Raw genomic sequence first — 16,875 nt, 5'->3', positions numbered from 1 at the left:
ATTTTTTTGTATGAAAGGTAGAGACAAAAGGAGATGCTCCATCCAATGACTCATCCCCCAAATTCTTTTTTTAAACTTTTTTTTTTGGACAGGCAGAGCGGACAGTAGAGGGAGACAGAGAGAAAGGTCTTCCTTTTTGCCATTGGTTCATCCTCCAATGGCCGCCGCGGTAGGCGCGCTGCGGCCGGTGCACCGCGCTGTTCCAATGGCAGGAGCCAGGTGCTTCTCCTGGTCTCCCATGGGGTGCAGGGCCCAAGAACTTAGGCCATCCTCCACTGCACTCCCTGGCCACAGCAGAGAGCTGGCCTGGAAGAGGGGCAACCGGGACTAGAACCAGGTGTGCCGGCACCGCAAGGCGGAGGATTAGCCTGTTAAGCCACGGCGCCGGCCCTCATCCCCCAAATTCTTGCATCTGCCAGCACCAGGCCAGGACAAAGCCAGGAGCCTAGAACTCAAACTGGGTCTCCCATGTGGGTGGCAGAGACACAACTGCTTGAACCATCATCTACCACCTCCCAGGGTGAGCACAAGCAGGAAGCTGGAATTGAAAACAGAGCCAGGACTTGAACCCAGGCTCTCTGATATGGGATTGTGGGTGTTCCAAGGGGGATATTAACTATTAGGCCAAACACCTACCTGTACTCCATTTGTTGGAGCTACTTGCTTAGCTTCTATCCCTGTAGATGAATCTACAGGGATTGCAATGCACATGTTAATTTATCACAATCCATTTCATATTAGTACTAATTTAATTTTGGTAAAATACAGAAATGTTCTCCAATATAGATCCACTTGCTCATTCTTCTCCTGTGCTATTACTGTCACATATTAGATTTTAAATACTATAAGCCCAATAACATAATCTATAACAATTATTTTATATAGTCACATCTTTAAAATCAGTTCGAAGAAAGCATTTCATATACAAATGCTCCTCAGTGTATGGTGGGATTACGTTCTAATAAAAACCATCATACATTTAAAATAGCAGAAGATGAACATGCATTTAATCCACTTAACCCGCTGAGCATCAGAGCTCAGCAGCACAGCACACTGTTGGGTACCTGCTGTTTACCCTTGTGGTCACAGGAGTGGTTGGCATCTTTCGCTTGTTGCACCTGCCCAGCATCCCCAGGGAATACCATACAGCATATCCAGGAAAAGACCAGATGCAAAAGACCGAATCTACTGAATGTGTGCTATGTTTACACAAAGTCAAAGAATTGTAAGCTGAACCATCCTGAGTCAGAGAGCATGTTACAACTGCTAACATTTGCCTAAGCCCACCTTTTACAGTGTTTCTGAATTGTCCTTGTATGTATTCGAGTTACTGCCTGTTGTTAACTTTCTCCCAGCCGGAAGGACCTCCACTGATACTTCTTTCAAAGAGTGTTTGGCAGCAAATTCTCTCAGTCTTTGCCTGTTTGAGAATGTCTTTATTTCACCTTCTGGAAACACAGTTCTGCTGGATGGAGAATTCTTGACTTGACACGTTTTTGAATGCTGCCCAGTTTGCTGCCTTCCGTAGTTCTGATGAGAAGTCAGCTGTTATTTTTCTCTCATTGCCTACCTTTTCTCTTTGTATTTGGCATTCGACAGTTTGGTTGCAATGTTTCTAGGTGTGAATCTCTTTGTTTTGTGCTATTTTTAGTTCACCGACCAATCTGGATATTTCAATTCATGTTTTTCATCAAATTTGGAGTTTTCAGTCATTATTTCTCCTTTTTATTTATTTTATTTATTTTTGACAGGCAGAGTGGACAGTGAGAGAGAGAGACAGAGAGAAAGGTCTTCCTTTTGCCATTGGTTCACCCTCTAATGGCCGCCGCAGCTGGCGTGCTGCAGCCGGCGCACCGCGCTGATCCGATGGCAGGAGCCAGGTGCTTCTCCTGGTCTCCCATGGGGTGCAGGGCCCAAGCACTTGCGCCATCCTCCACTGCACTCCCGGGCCACAGCAGAGAGCTGGTCTGGAAGAGGGGCAACCGGGACAGGATCCAGTGCCCCAACCGAGACTAGAACCAGGTGTGCCGGCGCCACAAGGCAGAGGATTAGCCTGTTGAGCCACGGCGCCGGCCTCAGCCATTATTTCTCTACATACTCACACATTTTTTTCCCTTTCCTCTCTCTCTCCTCCATATAGGATTCCCATATGTGTATGCTGGTATGCTTAGTGGAATTTCATAGTTCTCTGAGGATCTGTTATTTTTCTTTATTGTTTCTTTCTGTTCCCCAAACTGGATACCCTCGATTTACCTTCCTTCAAACTCACTGATTCTTTCTTCTGCCATAAATCCAAAAGTAGGCCTTTCTAGTGGAATTTTCACTTTAGCTATGGTACATTTCAGCTCCAGAATTTTCATTTGGTTCTTATTTTATAATTCTCCTATTTGAATGGGGATTCTCTAATTGATGAATCATTGTCACCATGCTGTCCCTTAATTCTTTAAACATGGTCTCCCTCAATTCTTTGAACATACTTGTAATAGTTTATTTGAAGTTTTTGCTAATTCTGACATCTGGGCCCCTCATAATTTCTGTTGGCTTCTTTTTTTCCCCCTGAGTCTGGGTCACACTTTCCTGTTCCTTTGTACATCTCATAATTTTTAATTCAGGCTTCTGATGCCTTACTTCCCACACTGGAGGTGGCAGGAGTTGTTTAGTTGTTTATTAGTTTAGCAATTTGTCTGGAGTACTAGTTCTGTGGACTCTGTCTCCCAGACAGTGTACATCCACTGAGAGCTGTGTTAAATTTTTAAATTCTTACTTTTAAGTCTGAGCCTCTGCCCCTGTTTCCAATAGCCTTATGAGCAGCCCACGGTTGATCAAAAGCTGTGTTCAAACACTTTGAGCCAGTAAGGCCCCTACACCCTCTGCCAGTGAGTGTGTGTGTCACTTTGAGAACACAATCAAAGTGTGTGACCACGTTCAAAGGCAGGTTTACCAGTGGTTCCCAGATTTTACTCCATGCCAGGCCCTCTCACTTCTCTACGTGTGCACAGGAATTCATATTCAGCCAAGGGGGTGATCCTCCTGATCTCTCCGATCTCTCTTGAATGCGTGTGCAGTCTGCACATATGTACAACCTTTGGCCCATTAAAGAGCCACATGGGAGTCTATCATGACACACTGTGCCTTTCTTATTCCTCAGATCTCCTTATTAAACTTCCAGCTCTTCCATCAATCTGTTTCTTTCCCTAAGGATTTTTTTTTTTTTTTTTTTTTTGGACAGGCAGAGTGGATAGTGAGAGAGAGAGACAGAGAGAAAGGTCTTCCTTTTTGCCGTTGGTTCACCCTCCAATGGCCGCTGTGGCCGGCGCATCGCGCTGATCCGAAGCCAGGAGCCAGGTGCTTCTCCTGGTCTCCCATGCGGGTGCAGGGCCCAAGCACTTGGGCCATCCTCCACTGCCTTCCCGGGCCATAGCAGAGAGCTGGCCTGGAAGAGGGGCAACCGGGATAGAATCTGGAGCCCCAACCGGGACTAGAACCAGGTGTGCCGGCACCGCAAGGTGGAGGATTAGCCTGTTAAGCCACGGCACCGGCCTTCCCTAAGGATTATAACCTCAGGCTCTGAGATTGTCCCTCCCTGTTCTTTGCCACCAGCTCACTGCTCTGTCTGGCAACACCTGGGATATGGGCTTTTCCTGATTCAAGTCAAGGGGGCCCCCCTTTGCAGGACAGTTGCTAGTTTTCACTAGGGCTGGTGTAGCAGAAATTTGAGAACAAAAGGTTTTCCAGACAAAAGTGACTCCCACTGTTCTCGCTTAGGTTCAGTAATTTTTCTTGAATAAATCCTTATCAATCTTTCCAATGCCTTTGCTTGATTTCTAGGGTCCCAAGATAGTTGCTGTTGATAGTTGTCTAATTTTATCATTACTTTTTGGGGAGGGGATCTGCTAAGCTCCATTGCAGAAGTCCTGTCCCTACACTAGCAGTAAAATTCTACGATTACTACTGTATGGGAGCCTTTTTTCCATCTATGCTATTAGTGGTAATCTACTGCACTTATGACCTTTGCTAATGAACCATGCCTCCCAGGAGTCACACCCTTGTACTATCTCTAGCCTTGAGACTGGGTATGTAACTAGCTTTAAATAGCAGGATTTTAGCTGGAGCATTAGAGTGGCAGTTCCAGGTCTCGGCCTTTGAAAGACCTGAAAGCTCATATTGCTACACTCCTGGGAGCCCTCAGCTCCTATATAAGTTCAACTATTCCACGGAGAGATCACAAGGAGGGAACACGTAGAAAGCGAGAGGTCCCAAGACTGGACGGAAGCTAGGAACATAGCCGAGAATGAGAAATAAGGCACCAGAAATTTGATCTAATAAAGCCACCCCAAACACGTGAGCGAGGAAGCCGCTGTGGAAGTCCCAGCCATCCCTACCATATTCTACCTGGATTGCCGACTTCTGGAATCACGAGACATAACAAAAAATGACTGACATTTTAAGTTACTAAGCAACAGACCAAGAACTTAAGCAATGGGTATCCAAACATATTCAGGTAACTTAAACACAACTGGCCTCTCATTTCTAGTTTCAGCCCCCACCCATCTGTCGGGTTCCAGCACCTCCTGGGTCTGGACTCACTAGTCTCTGCCCAAGTTGCGCTGTGCTCTGTGTACGTGTCACCTGGAACACAAACAACGCTCACATTGCCCAATGCTCTGCAGAGAACCCAGCAAAAATAGGCACTTAATAAAAGGCTTCATGTTGACATTCACAGTTAATAGATCATGAGTCACACCAACTATTATAGCCCAGGAGAGACACCGCATCTCCCTTCTTAGTCACCAAATCACGTTGGCAGGACTCAGGCAACACTTTCCCCGTTTGCACGCCCTTCTTAAGGCCAAGGGCCCTCACCAATAAAGCCTGCTGATGCCAAAATTTTATTTTCATCCCTGGCCTCTCTCAATCTGCACCTCTTTGAGCCACTTGTATTTTTGTTTTCTCCAAAGCAAAGACATCACGGTCAGACGCCCACTTACTTGGAAGGAGCTCAATGGCAACTGAAAGTAGAGGCGTATCAGTCTTGAAGATCCTCGAACTTGATCATCAGTGACGAACATGAAGACAATCTCATGAACACCCAACAGAGGAAGCAGCACCAGCGTTGACCTCGCCAATCTGTAAACAACCACCAAATAACCACGAAGGCTGCATTGGGGATGGATAGCGTTTCCTGCTTTTCTATTGCATGTCTTTATTAGAGCTCTTATCATATTGATACATAGTTGATTTTCTACTTGGTCTCCATGACTACATATTTAATGCATAGGGGCCATTGTGGTCTTGTTTAGTGTTGGAATAAACACATGACTCCTGGTAGATGCTCAGGAAACAGGATTGAATGAATGAATTTCCCCACCTAGATGATCATATTTCTACAGACGTTAAGGGTCTGGGGGCTGGCATTGTGGTTCAGTGGGTTATGCTGTCACCTGTAATGCTGGTGTCCCATTGCAGAGTGCTAGTTCAATTCCTGGCTGCTCTGATTCCAATCCAGCTCCCTGCTAACACATCTGGGAAGGCAGCAGAACCTGGTTCATAAAACTGGACCCCTGCCAATTCTGCTTGGCGTGCCTGGCTCCTGGATTCACCTTGGCCAGCCCTGATGGTCACAGCCATTTGGGGAGTGAACGAGCAGATGGAAGATTCCCTATTTCCCTCCCCACTCCCCAGCCCCCCATTACTCTAACTTCAAATAAATAAAATAATCTTTTGTTTAAAATATATGGGTTGGGGCTGGTGCCATGGCGCAGGTTAATCCTCCACCTGCAGCACCAGCATCCCATATGGGCCCCAGTTTGAGTCCTGGTTGCTCCTCTTCCAATCCAGCTCTCTGCTATGACCTGGGAAAGCAGTAGAATATAGCCCAAGTCTTTGGGCCCCTGCAACCACGTGGGAGACCCGGAAGAAGCTCCTGGCTCCTGACTTCGGATCGGCGCAGCTCTGGCCATTGTGGCCATTTGGGGAGTGAACCAATGGAAGACCTCTCTCTGTCTCTTCCTCTCATTGTCTGTAACTGTACCTCTCAAATAAATAAAATCTTTAAAAATAAAGTTTGTGGGGAAAATTCCCTTTTAGAAAAAAAAATATGGGTTGACTGATGCATAAATGTCCATCCAGTGGACTGCCACCCTGGGACACTCCCCTTCTCCCAAGTTTGACAGGTTTTCCACTGCTTGGCTAGCTGGTGCCTCTATCTCTTTCTCTATTCAGGACTTTCTATGTCAGCCTGAGAAGAGAGAAAATGAGTGGCCTAGGACCTTTCAGATACCACGTGCACATCTCCTGCAGGAAATGGGGCTTTTGACTTAACACCGGATCACCTGCACGCTCCTGGCTGGGCTTTGGAGGCAGCTTCTGTGCTGTCCCACACCCCTGCTGACAGTGAAGGCTGCAGGAAATGAAAAGCTGATCCTCCTCATAAAAGGGCTGTGTGGAGCTCTGCTGCTGTATACAGTCTACCCGAAGGAAACAAACATTCCTTTGCACCACCCACTTGCAAAGTGCACAGCTGGGGTCCAAATGCTCCACACTGGTGGTTCCCAAACGTGACTATTAAAATTCTTGGCCGAGCTTTAACAACATGTACATGGGTTCCACATCCAGGGATCCAACCAATCACAGATGGAAAATACTAGAGGAAAATTTGTCTGTACTGAATGCATGGAGACCTTTCTTTCTCACCATTATTCCTTACGCAATACACTATGACAACAATCTACATAGCATTTACATTGTGTTAGGTATTACAGGTCATCCAGAGATGACTTAAAGGACATGAGAGGATATGCACAGAGTATGCACAAATGCTGAGCTGGTTTGTAGACGGGATTTGAGCTTGTGCAAACTTTGGTATCTGCCGGAAGTCCTGGAACCAATCCCCCAGGAATAGGTAGTATCCTGGGCCCCAGTGTCAACTCCATAAATGAAAACCTCTGAGGCTGGGTCCTGGGAATGGCAATTATTCAGGAGCTTCTCGTGGAATTTTAGTAAACAGCCAGGTTTGGGAATGACTGCTTTCATCATTGGGTCGGTTCTTGATCCAAAACTAGCTACATTCGCAAAGGTGACTCATACTCAGGGTACAAGCAAAGCTATCGTCTTAAACACACTAGACAAAGAAGCTAATTATAATGAAGTTTTAGCCCAAGTCCCTACTCTTAAAGGACCAGACCAGGAAGAAGTTCTGTCCCCAACTTCCCAATGCCATGGAATCAAAGCGGGAAGAAACACCAAATAGTAGCAGTGGTTCAGGGCAGCTCTTCCCGGAAGGTTTACCAGGAATCCTGTGTCGGTGAGACGCGTTCCCATGCAATGTCACCCACAAATGAGACAGGGGCGCTCACCCTTGTGCCCTGAAAAGCTCTTAAAAGCCAGGAAGGGGAGAGCAAGGGCCACCATGCAGGAAGGACTCCAGCTGACCACCTGGGCTGGGCACACCACAGAGCCATGACTGTCCGGAAAGGCCAACTGGTGGATGGGGAGATGGAGTTGCAGATCTGGGGTGTGACCGCAGATGGCCTTGTTCCTCCACTCCCAGTCATATGACAGTTACTTTGTTAGCAACAGGAGCACACATCCCAGGAGAGAGTATGTCAAGGGCTTCCCAATTTCCAAGTGCATTTTATTTATTTGAGAGACAGAGAGATCTCCTACCTGTTGGTTCACTCCCCAAATACCCACCAACAGCCGTAGCTGGACCAGGCCAAAGCCAGGGGCTGCCCCATGGGTGGCAGGAATCCAACTCACTCAAGCCATTACCTGCTGCCTTCCGGGGTGTGCCCTAACAGGAAACTGGAACCAGGAACAGACTTGAACCCAGGCACTCTGAAACCAGATGTGGGCATCACACGCACTGCCTTAACCATTAGGCCAAACACCCACTCCACCAGGAGTTATCTCTTTAAACCCTCTGGTTAGGAGGTTGCCAAGGGGTGACCATGGCTTGGATTTGACCTGCAGAGAGGGCACATAGCGATTTTTGCTATGGGGGCCATTTGTAAATAAGGAGATTTCAAGCAAGGCTGTCCAGATTTCCAGCTGCTTCTATAAAACAGGAGCTCTGGCAACACTGTGCCCAGATCCATGCCCGGCAATCACGACTAACACCTGAGAGGCGTCTGCCCCTTTGGTGGGAACCTGTGATTCCCGGCTCCCATCCACCTGTGTCACTTGCGTGACCCTTTCAAGTATTTGAATTTGGGACCTTCACTCTGGGTTACCCAGCCTTCAGTGAGATCTACTCACAATGCTGTCCCGTATCTTACCACCAGCTTCTTCTGGGGGCCGAGTAATGGCATGATGTTTTTTTAGTTGGTTGGTTGGTTGTTTTTTTAATTTTTCCCCCTAAAGAAACTTATTTAAGGAATATACACTTCATGCATTTCATAAGTACAACTGTAGGAACATAGTGATTCTTCCCACCATACCCCCACCCACCCACTCTCCCATCCCTCCTCCTCCTCCCTCTCCCATCCCCAGTCCCATTCTCCACGAAGATCCATTTTTCAATTAACATTATACACCAAAGACCAACTCTATATTAAGTAAAGAGTTCAACAATTTGCATGGAAAAAAATTTTTAAAAAACCTGTTCCTCAACAGTTGAGATAAGGGCTGTTCAAAGTCATTGCATCTTGAATTTCACTTTTTTTTTTTTTGAAACTTAATTAACTCTAAAGAAGCACCCAAGAATGATACATATTTTGTGAGCACTTAGACATAATTATAATACAACTTTGAGGACAGAGGTTCTACATGGAAGGTTAGTGCACAGTGATACCTGTTGTTAGTTTAACAATTAACACTCATGTATGACATCAGTGATGTCAGATGACATGAGCTGCCTAGGCTGTGAAAGCCTTTTGAATCCACAATCTTCATCAGTATTTAGACAAGGCCATAAGCAAAGCAGAAGTTCTCTTCAGAGAAAAGTACCTCCTTCTTTGATGGCCACTTCTTTCCACTGGGTCTCACTCACTGAGGTCCTTCGTGTAGGACATTTTTGCCACAGTGTCTTCGCTTTCCATGACTGAAATGCTCTCATGGGCTTTTCAGCCAGACCAGAACGCCTTAAGGGCTGATTCTAGGGGTCATGATGTGTTTTCTTTAAAGGTTTATTTTATTTATTTGAAAGACAGAGTTACAAAGAGAGTTAGAGACAGAGAGGTTGGTCTTCCATCTGCTGGTTCACTTCTCAGATGGCTGCAACAGCCGGAGCTGTGCTGATCCAAAGCCAGGAGCCAGGAGCTTCTTCCAGGTCTCCCACGTGGGTGCAGGGCTCCAAGGACTTGGGCCATCTTCTACTGCTTTCCCAGGCCATAGCAGAGAGCTGGATTGGAAGAAGAGCAGCCAAGACTAGAACTGGCACCCATATGGGATGCTGGTGCTTCAGGCCAGGGCTTCAACCTGCTGCACAACAACGCCAGCCCCGGAGCATTATGCTTTTTTAAATAAATTTTTCATTGTGGAATAGTTTTAGATTTATATACCCTTGCCTCAGTCTCCCCTGATGTTAACATAAGGCCTGGGGCCAGCACTGTGGCTTAGTGGGTAAAGCCACAACCTTCAGTGCCAGCATCTCCTATCAGTGCTGGTTCAAGACCTGGCTGCTCCACCTCCGACCCAGCTCTCTGCTGTGGCCTGGGAAAGCAGTGGAGGATGGCCCAAGTCTTTGGGCCCCTGCACCTGCATGGGAGACCTGGAGGAAGCTTTTGGCTCCTAGCTTCGGATCAGCACAGCTCTGGCCACTGCAGCCAATTGCGGAGTGGACCAGTGGATGGAAGACCTCTCTCTGCATCTCCTCTCTCTGTGTAACTCTGACTTTCAAATAAATAAATCTTTAAAAAAAAAAAAACATACGGCCTAACTGTAGTGCATCCCCCCCAAACTAAGACACTGACACCAGTACACTGCTATCACCAAACTCCACGCTTTATGTTGACTTCATTGGTTTCTCCACTAATGTCATTTTTACATTCCAGGATCCCACACGCATTTAACATGCAAGCCATCTTGTTAGGAAGTTTCAGGTCCTTCTAGTAGCCACTCTCACTCTGGATGAACACAGGAAGGGATTTTCCACTCCTTACCTCATTCTAATTTCTCCTTAGACACAGCAATATGTGTGTCCCTGTTCAGAGGAAAATCCATAAATAGCTAGAACATTTTACCCTTGTGGGCTATGTTTATGCTTATTTTTCATCCATGGCCATTTGTTTATTGAAATGGGACCGTTTATTGCAAACTTTCAACCATTCAACAAAGACTTAGTGAACATCTGCTCTGGGCACATGAGCAAATACGGGGGTGGGGGGGGTGAACGAGGTCAAAGTCAATGGGAGTTCCTGGGCCTGGTTCAAATCCCAGTGTCGCCAGGTGTGACCTTTGGATTATGCGAATTGTGGCACCCATTTGACAGGTTCACAGTAAGGACTAGACAAATCACCTGGGGTAAACCCTGGGATAAGCAGTACCTGACACGTGATAAATGACCCATCCATTTTAGTTGTCGCTATTTTTTTTTGGGGGGGGGGGGAGGGGACAGGCAGATTTAGACAGTGAGAGAGAGACAGAAAGGTCTTCCTTCCATTGGTTCACCCCCCAAATGGCCGCTATGGCTGGCGCACTGTGACCGGCCCATGCCGATCCGAAGCCAGGAGCCAGGTGCTTCTCCTGGTCTTCCCATGGGGTGCAGGACCCAAGGACTTGGGCCATCCTCCACTGCACTCCCTGGCCACAGCAGAGAGCTGGCCTGGAAGAGGGGCAACCAGGTCAGAATCCGGTGCCCCGACCGGGACTAGAACCCGGTGTGCCAGCGCCGCTAGGTGGAGGATTAGCCTAGTGAGCCGCGGCGCTGGCATTTTTCCAATGATTCTGATCCATCCTGCTTCCAGTTGTGATCTGGTTGCTGACAGGGCTCACGACACTCTGCTCCCCAATGAGGAGCTGGGCATACCGAACACTTTAAGCCGAAGGCATCTGAGAAGCCTACAGAAGCAGGAAGCTCTCCCTGACCTCCCCCTACCGTTCCCTCCTGGGGAAGCTCATGGCATCACCTGGGAGGGGTGCTCTGACCCTCGGAGGGCAGCCCTAAGACCCTCAGGCGAGAGGTGCCTCCCTGCAGTGGGAGGAAAGGAAGATCCTCATCTCTGATGACACAGACCTCGCTAAGTTCCGCTAGGTTCTGACCATTCGATTATAGCCCACTGGTCCAGTGGTCCTTCTCTATGACCATCCACTCTCCATCAAACTCAGCATAAAAACGTGTGTTTGACCATTTCTTTGATCTTCATTTCCTTATGAAGACACCCATGCCACAGACATCTTATTAAATACATTTTTGTACTTTCACCCTTGTTTGTTGTTCAAACCCAGCCAGGAACCCTAAGAAGGCAAAAGAGAAATCTTTCCTCCCCTGAATTGCTCACCACAAAGTCCTTTCCAAATGGACTCTAGGGTTTAGCCAGTTAAGACATGATCCCCTCTGGTCGCTCCTCTTCCAGTCCAGCTCTCTGCTGTGGCCCGGGAGGGCAGTGGAGGATGGCCCAAGTGCTTGGGCCCTGCACCCCATGGGAGACCAGGAGAAGCACCTGGCTCCTGGCTTCAGATCGGCGCAGCGTGCCGGCCGTAGTGGCCATTTGGGAGGCAAACCAACGGAAGGAAGACCTTTCTCGCTGTCTCTCTCTCTCACTGTCTAACTCTGCCTGTCCAAGAAAAAAAAAGACACGATTCCCTGTAAGAAATTCATTATGGGGGCTGCATTGTGGCACAGTAGGTAAAGCCACTGCCTGTGATGACAGCATCTCATATCCAAGTGCTAGTTCAAGTCCTGGCTGCTCTGTTTGCAAACCAGCCCCCTGCTAACGTGCCTGGGAAGACAGCCGACGATGGCCCAAGTGGCTGGTCCCCTGCCACCCATGTGGGAGACCCGGATGCAGCTGAGACCCCTGGCTTCAGTCTGGCCCAGCCCCAGCCACTGCAGCCATCTGGGAATGAACCAGTGAATGACAGCGCTCCCCACCCCCACCCCCACACCCTGCTCTGTGTAACTCTGCCTTTCAAATAAGTCAATAATTTGTTTTTAAAAAAGAAATTCATGAGTTAACTTCCCACGTGATGTGTGGGGACTGAAGACCCTCTATCTGTGAAAAGAGAGCTGCTTCCATGCCAGGGACCACAATCAGGGAACCCTAGGAGCTGAAGGTCTGTTGGTCTCCGTGTTCCAAGGGCACTGCTCACCCCATTTATGGTGGCCCGACCACTCCTCCTCCGCACTTGGCTCAGCTCTCCCTCTCCAAGCCAGACAGATGGGCCATTTGCTGTTCCCTCTGCCCCGTGGTGGAAACTGAGGGACAAGGGCTAAGCTGACAGACGGGTCTCTAGCTCCTAGAAACTCGCCTCTCTGGCAGGGCCTAAATGTGTTTAGTTCCAACTTTTCTAAAATATACTCCAGGGAGGGGCAGGGGAGGGGCAGATCTGGAGCACCGTGTTCTGAGAGCTCTCAAAATCTCGGGAAGGTGCAGGCAGCCTGTACCCACTGGATTTTGGACAAAAATGCAGTGGACATAAGGGAGGACATGGCAGAAGAGTGACCTTCCAATGTGGAGGAGGGCTCTGGGAGCTGCAGGGGCAAATGCCCCAAGGGGGTGACAATAGTTAACTATCTCAGAACCTGGAAACGAGAGAATTCACACTGCTTCCTGGGAGCAAGACGGGCAAATGAGCTCACAGAGGCTGCGGGATTTTCCAGCCCAGTGAGTAGATTAAGGTGGCACAGGTGCGTTCTGAGAGACGAGTCCCTGGCTTTTTCGCCAGTCCATCAGCTTGAGCTAATGGACTGTGTTGCTTGCAGAAAGGGTAAGAAGACAGAAGGGGGAAGGCAACGGTGAAAAGCACAGTCGAGGAGGAAATTCTCAGCTCTCACCCACCCTACTCAGTGCAGGCGGCCCTGGCTCTGGGGAATGCGCCTCCTCCCCCACAGGCAGGGGGTGCTGGGGGCCAGGGGTGGGTTCTGAGGCCATCCTCGGGGCTCCTTCAACACCAGCTACTCTGCATTAACTGCATCATCAGCAAGCCACGGCGTGGGGCCTGCTGTGGGTTTCTGGGCCTGCTAGCATCAAGAACAGGACGCTTGGGGAGGCACGCAGGCACTGGAGAGGAGCCCCCAACTCCTGCCCCAGCCTTCCACGGACATTAAAAATGAGTAATGGTCCAGTTTATACACATGAGCCTGCTGTAAGTACAGTTGGCGTCAGGGAGCCCGCCAAAGTCCCGGCCACTCAGGGACACAGACAGCACCCCCACTCCCAACCTGCCCCAGGGCTCTCCCCAGATGGTAGAAACCACGCCAAGCTGAGACCGCTCACCCCAGGAGAGCTTCAGGTAGGCACGGACCCAGGTGTTCCCTTTCAAGGTTTTTCCTCAAACAAGGGCAGGGGCAAGGAGTTTGCAGACAGATTGTATATGCCAGGCAGGGTTATCCTTTCTCCTCCCAAACAGCCATTCTGAACCTTCATGAGCTAGCTATGAGGTCCTCCCCAATATCTTTGTTTACTCTTCCCCCAGATCAATGGCTTGCAAGGGGGTGTGCACCCTCCAGGCCTGGGCAAGGAAATCTATTTGATACGGGAAGAAAATACAACCATAGAAGGTAGAAGCGCTGTGCATATCCATTTTTGTCTCTCCTTTTTAATTTCCTACTTTTCAGTATACTTAATAACGTATATGGGCATGCCCACCATTTCTTTACTGATAGGGATGTACGACCTGAAACGTTTGGAAGCCATTATCTTGGATTGAGCCTGGAAAGACAACGTTGAGGCTGTATAGAAACTGTTGTCACAGCGCAGCCAGGAAACCCCAATGTTGGGACTCTACCAGTGTGTCTGACCCATCTCCTGTGGGTATCAGAACCTCCTGGAGAGTTCTAAGAAGTCCACATGGTGTGACAAGGGACCCAAAGCTCAACAGGTTATTTTGCTTGGTTATTGTAAAACACGGTCTGCTCTTCATACAATTAAATGCTAGTTTGTAACTGACCCATTTCTAGCTTTTCTGTACCTCTGCTTGCTTGACAATGGCCAAGGCCACTTGACTGTGGTTTCTCCCGTCTACTCCTGGCTGTGGACACAGGATAGCACAGGTGGTGTCAAGGTTACAAAAAAAAAAAAAAAAAAAAAAAAAAAAAAAAAAAAAAAAACCTGGCTAATTAGCTAACTGCTTCTCACTTCTGTATGCCTGCTTTCCGCTCGCACAAGCTCACACGCATAATCAAATGTCTGATAAAAAGTAGGTTCTGCCTTTAAAAAGCCACCATGGCAACCCGGGGCTGTCTTTCCGGACTTGCTCTGTGACTGGCAGTCGCCAGCTGGCTAATAAAGTCCTGTGTTTTAATCCCTGCGCCCCACCACAATGGTAGGTTCCATCTCGTGCTTACTGGATCAGAACGCACCATGGCAGAGGCACGAGCAAGGCTGTGCTCTTGGGCGATGCTCGTGAGCAGCCAGGATAGAAAACTGCTGTAGGGGTCGCTGTGGACATGGAGTGGGGGGAAGCTCCTAGGGGTACACGGTGGGCTTTGGAGGCACCAAACACCCAAGTTTAGGCTCAGAGTTCCCCGAGATTCATCTGCTCCCTCTTTCTGTCCCCTGGGAGTACCGGCCTCTGTGTCCAGTCTCTGGGGCCCTCTGATTTTTCCTGCACTTGATTGTTCAGACCCCTCTCCCTGAATAAAACTGAGCAATGGACCTAGACAGCTGTGCTTGGCCGTGGGAGCACCATGCTCAGAGAGGGTGAGGCCAGGCCTTTGGAGAGAGGCCAGAGAGCCTGCACGGCCACTTAGAGGCACCAAGAGAGACAGTGTGGCTCCCCAGGGCTTGGGCCCAGGCCCAGGGGCTAGAGATTTCTGCAAAAACATATGGGCCCAAGCCCCAGCAAGCAACTCCAGTATGTATCTGCCTCGCCCTAAACCCTGTGTGTTTACTCCTCTAGACCTCCTGGAGGGAGGGTTTCAGGAAGATAGCATCTGGGATCTGGATCCTGAGCAAATACTACTCCACACCTCCGACTGGATTGGGATTGCCCCAATCTATGGCCTTCTCCGCGGCTCACAAGAAGCCGAGGAATGGTCTGTCAGGATACTCCCACTCCTCACACTAGCAAGCTGGCAAAGGTGGCCCGAGCTTCTTGCACCAAGATCAGTTGGCAAGTCTGAGTCACGGCCAGCCTGCTGCTCCAGGAACAGTGTCCCAGTCCTTAGGGTAACACCATGCATGCATCTCAAAGATGGGACCCACACTGTATTTACCTTTTGTCCCACACATAGCACAGGCACCTTGCAGGCATCAGGAAATGTTTATCGGAGAAATGGGAAAACTACCTCTTAGCCCCAGGGCCAGTCTGAAAGAGCGAGGAACACAGCCACTCCTCACTCAGTCTCCTTCTCAGACCTGCTGTGTGGACTTCAATGCTGACCCTCAGAACTACTCTATGGGCTAAAACACTCCCCCTGCTCCAAGGTCCCCTGCTAGAAGGTGCAGGCTACATAGGAAGTAAGGAACAACTGGGAAGAGGGGGAGTGGGCCCCCCATCTCTCATTCATTCACACGTTCACTCATTTTTAAAACAAAAATGCAGATCTCACACCTAGGACCTGACTCACTATGACATGGGTTCTCTGGCAATGCAGACAGCAGAAGACAAAACGCAAGTCACAAGCAAAGAGCAGCCACGTGCAGAATGGATTTCCTTGCACTCTAAAAAAGGTGGGGTCTTATTTCTCAAGGGCTCAAAGACACCCGGACACTCTCCTCTGGGTCATGCATATGTCGTTCCTTCTGTTGCCTCGAATTCTTCCCCCGGAAGACAATTGCCCAACTTCCCTTCATAATAATATGGCTAGGGAGATAGCTAGTGAGTGACAAGGAGCTGAGGACTCCCAACACCCAAGCCGCGTGCACCATCCAAATCCTAGCACCTTCAGGCCGACTCAGCAGGGCTGAAGGCCTGGCACCCCCACTCCTCATTGTGCACCAGACACCAGGACACCTCATCACCCCTACTCCTCATTGTGCACCAGACACCAGCCCCACCCCAAACCTTGCCTCCTTGGAACTGCAGTTGGGTCCTGCCCCGAGCACCACCCCTGACCCTATAAAAAGGATGACCCTAGTCTGGGTGGGGGCAAGTCTCCCTCAGGAGGTTGTCCACGCTCTTGTCTGAATGCGCACCATCCCTTTGCCTTTCAAAAAATCCCACGTGTCTGCGCACCTCTATCTATGTCGTCCTACACACGGAGAGATGAGAACTTGGACTTAGGCTAGCCCGGGGTCTCTCTGAGCCCAGCCAGGGTTCCCTATCCCTACAGAGATAAGACTTTCCCCTTCCCCATAAACCAGTGATTGTCAGAGACATTTGAACATTTTTCTGTTAGCGGACATGTGTGCCCTTGATTGCCCAGTAGATATTCCTTTGGGGTCAGAAGGTCCTCGTCCCTGGCAAAAAAGGGCTTTCCCTGGCATCCTGACCTTAGCAGATAAACATACAAATGCAATGCGTGCCCCTCTTCCCAGGACGTCAGGCAGAACAGTCAGAACGAGTCTAACTCAGCCACTCACCTGTACTTATAATCTCTGAAGCACATTTGGTGGGCTTTGAGCTTAGAAATGAGAAGCTTGAGGATTTTCAGGAAGATGAAGAAATTGACCTTGAACAAAGAACAATGTGCGTTAAGGTAAGTGATGGTCTCCACAGGGCTGCCAATGTTCAGGTCACCCTGGGACTCAGCCATGAGCGCCTCGTCCGTGTCAACCAGGGCCAGTCTGGCAGTTAGCTGGCCGGGTGGTCAACCAGGGCCAGTCTGGTAGT

General features: G+C 49.0%; 1 protein-coding gene across 1 annotated transcript in view; it reads right to left on the bottom strand.

The window, feature by feature from the left end:
- Nucleotides 1-16,875, bottom strand: part of GLP2R (glucagon like peptide 2 receptor) — a 61,716-nt gene that overhangs the window by 11,140 nt on the left and 33,701 nt on the right. Inside the window, exons 7-8 of the mRNA XM_062175118.1 lie at nucleotides 16,626-16,714; nucleotides 4,989-5,127 (exon numbers count right to left, since the gene is read on the bottom strand). Of these exons, the coding sequence (XP_062031102.1) occupies nucleotides 4,989-5,127; nucleotides 16,626-16,714 (228 nt within the window). The remainder of the gene's footprint in view (nucleotides 1-4,988; nucleotides 5,128-16,625; nucleotides 16,715-16,875) is intronic.

This window comes from Lepus europaeus, chromosome 18 (assembly GCF_033115175.1).
Source record: "Lepus europaeus isolate LE1 chromosome 18, mLepTim1.pri, whole genome shotgun sequence".
Taxonomy (NCBI): domain Eukaryota; kingdom Metazoa; phylum Chordata; class Mammalia; order Lagomorpha; family Leporidae; genus Lepus; species Lepus europaeus.
This window is presented reverse-complemented; position numbering and strand designations above follow the sequence as displayed.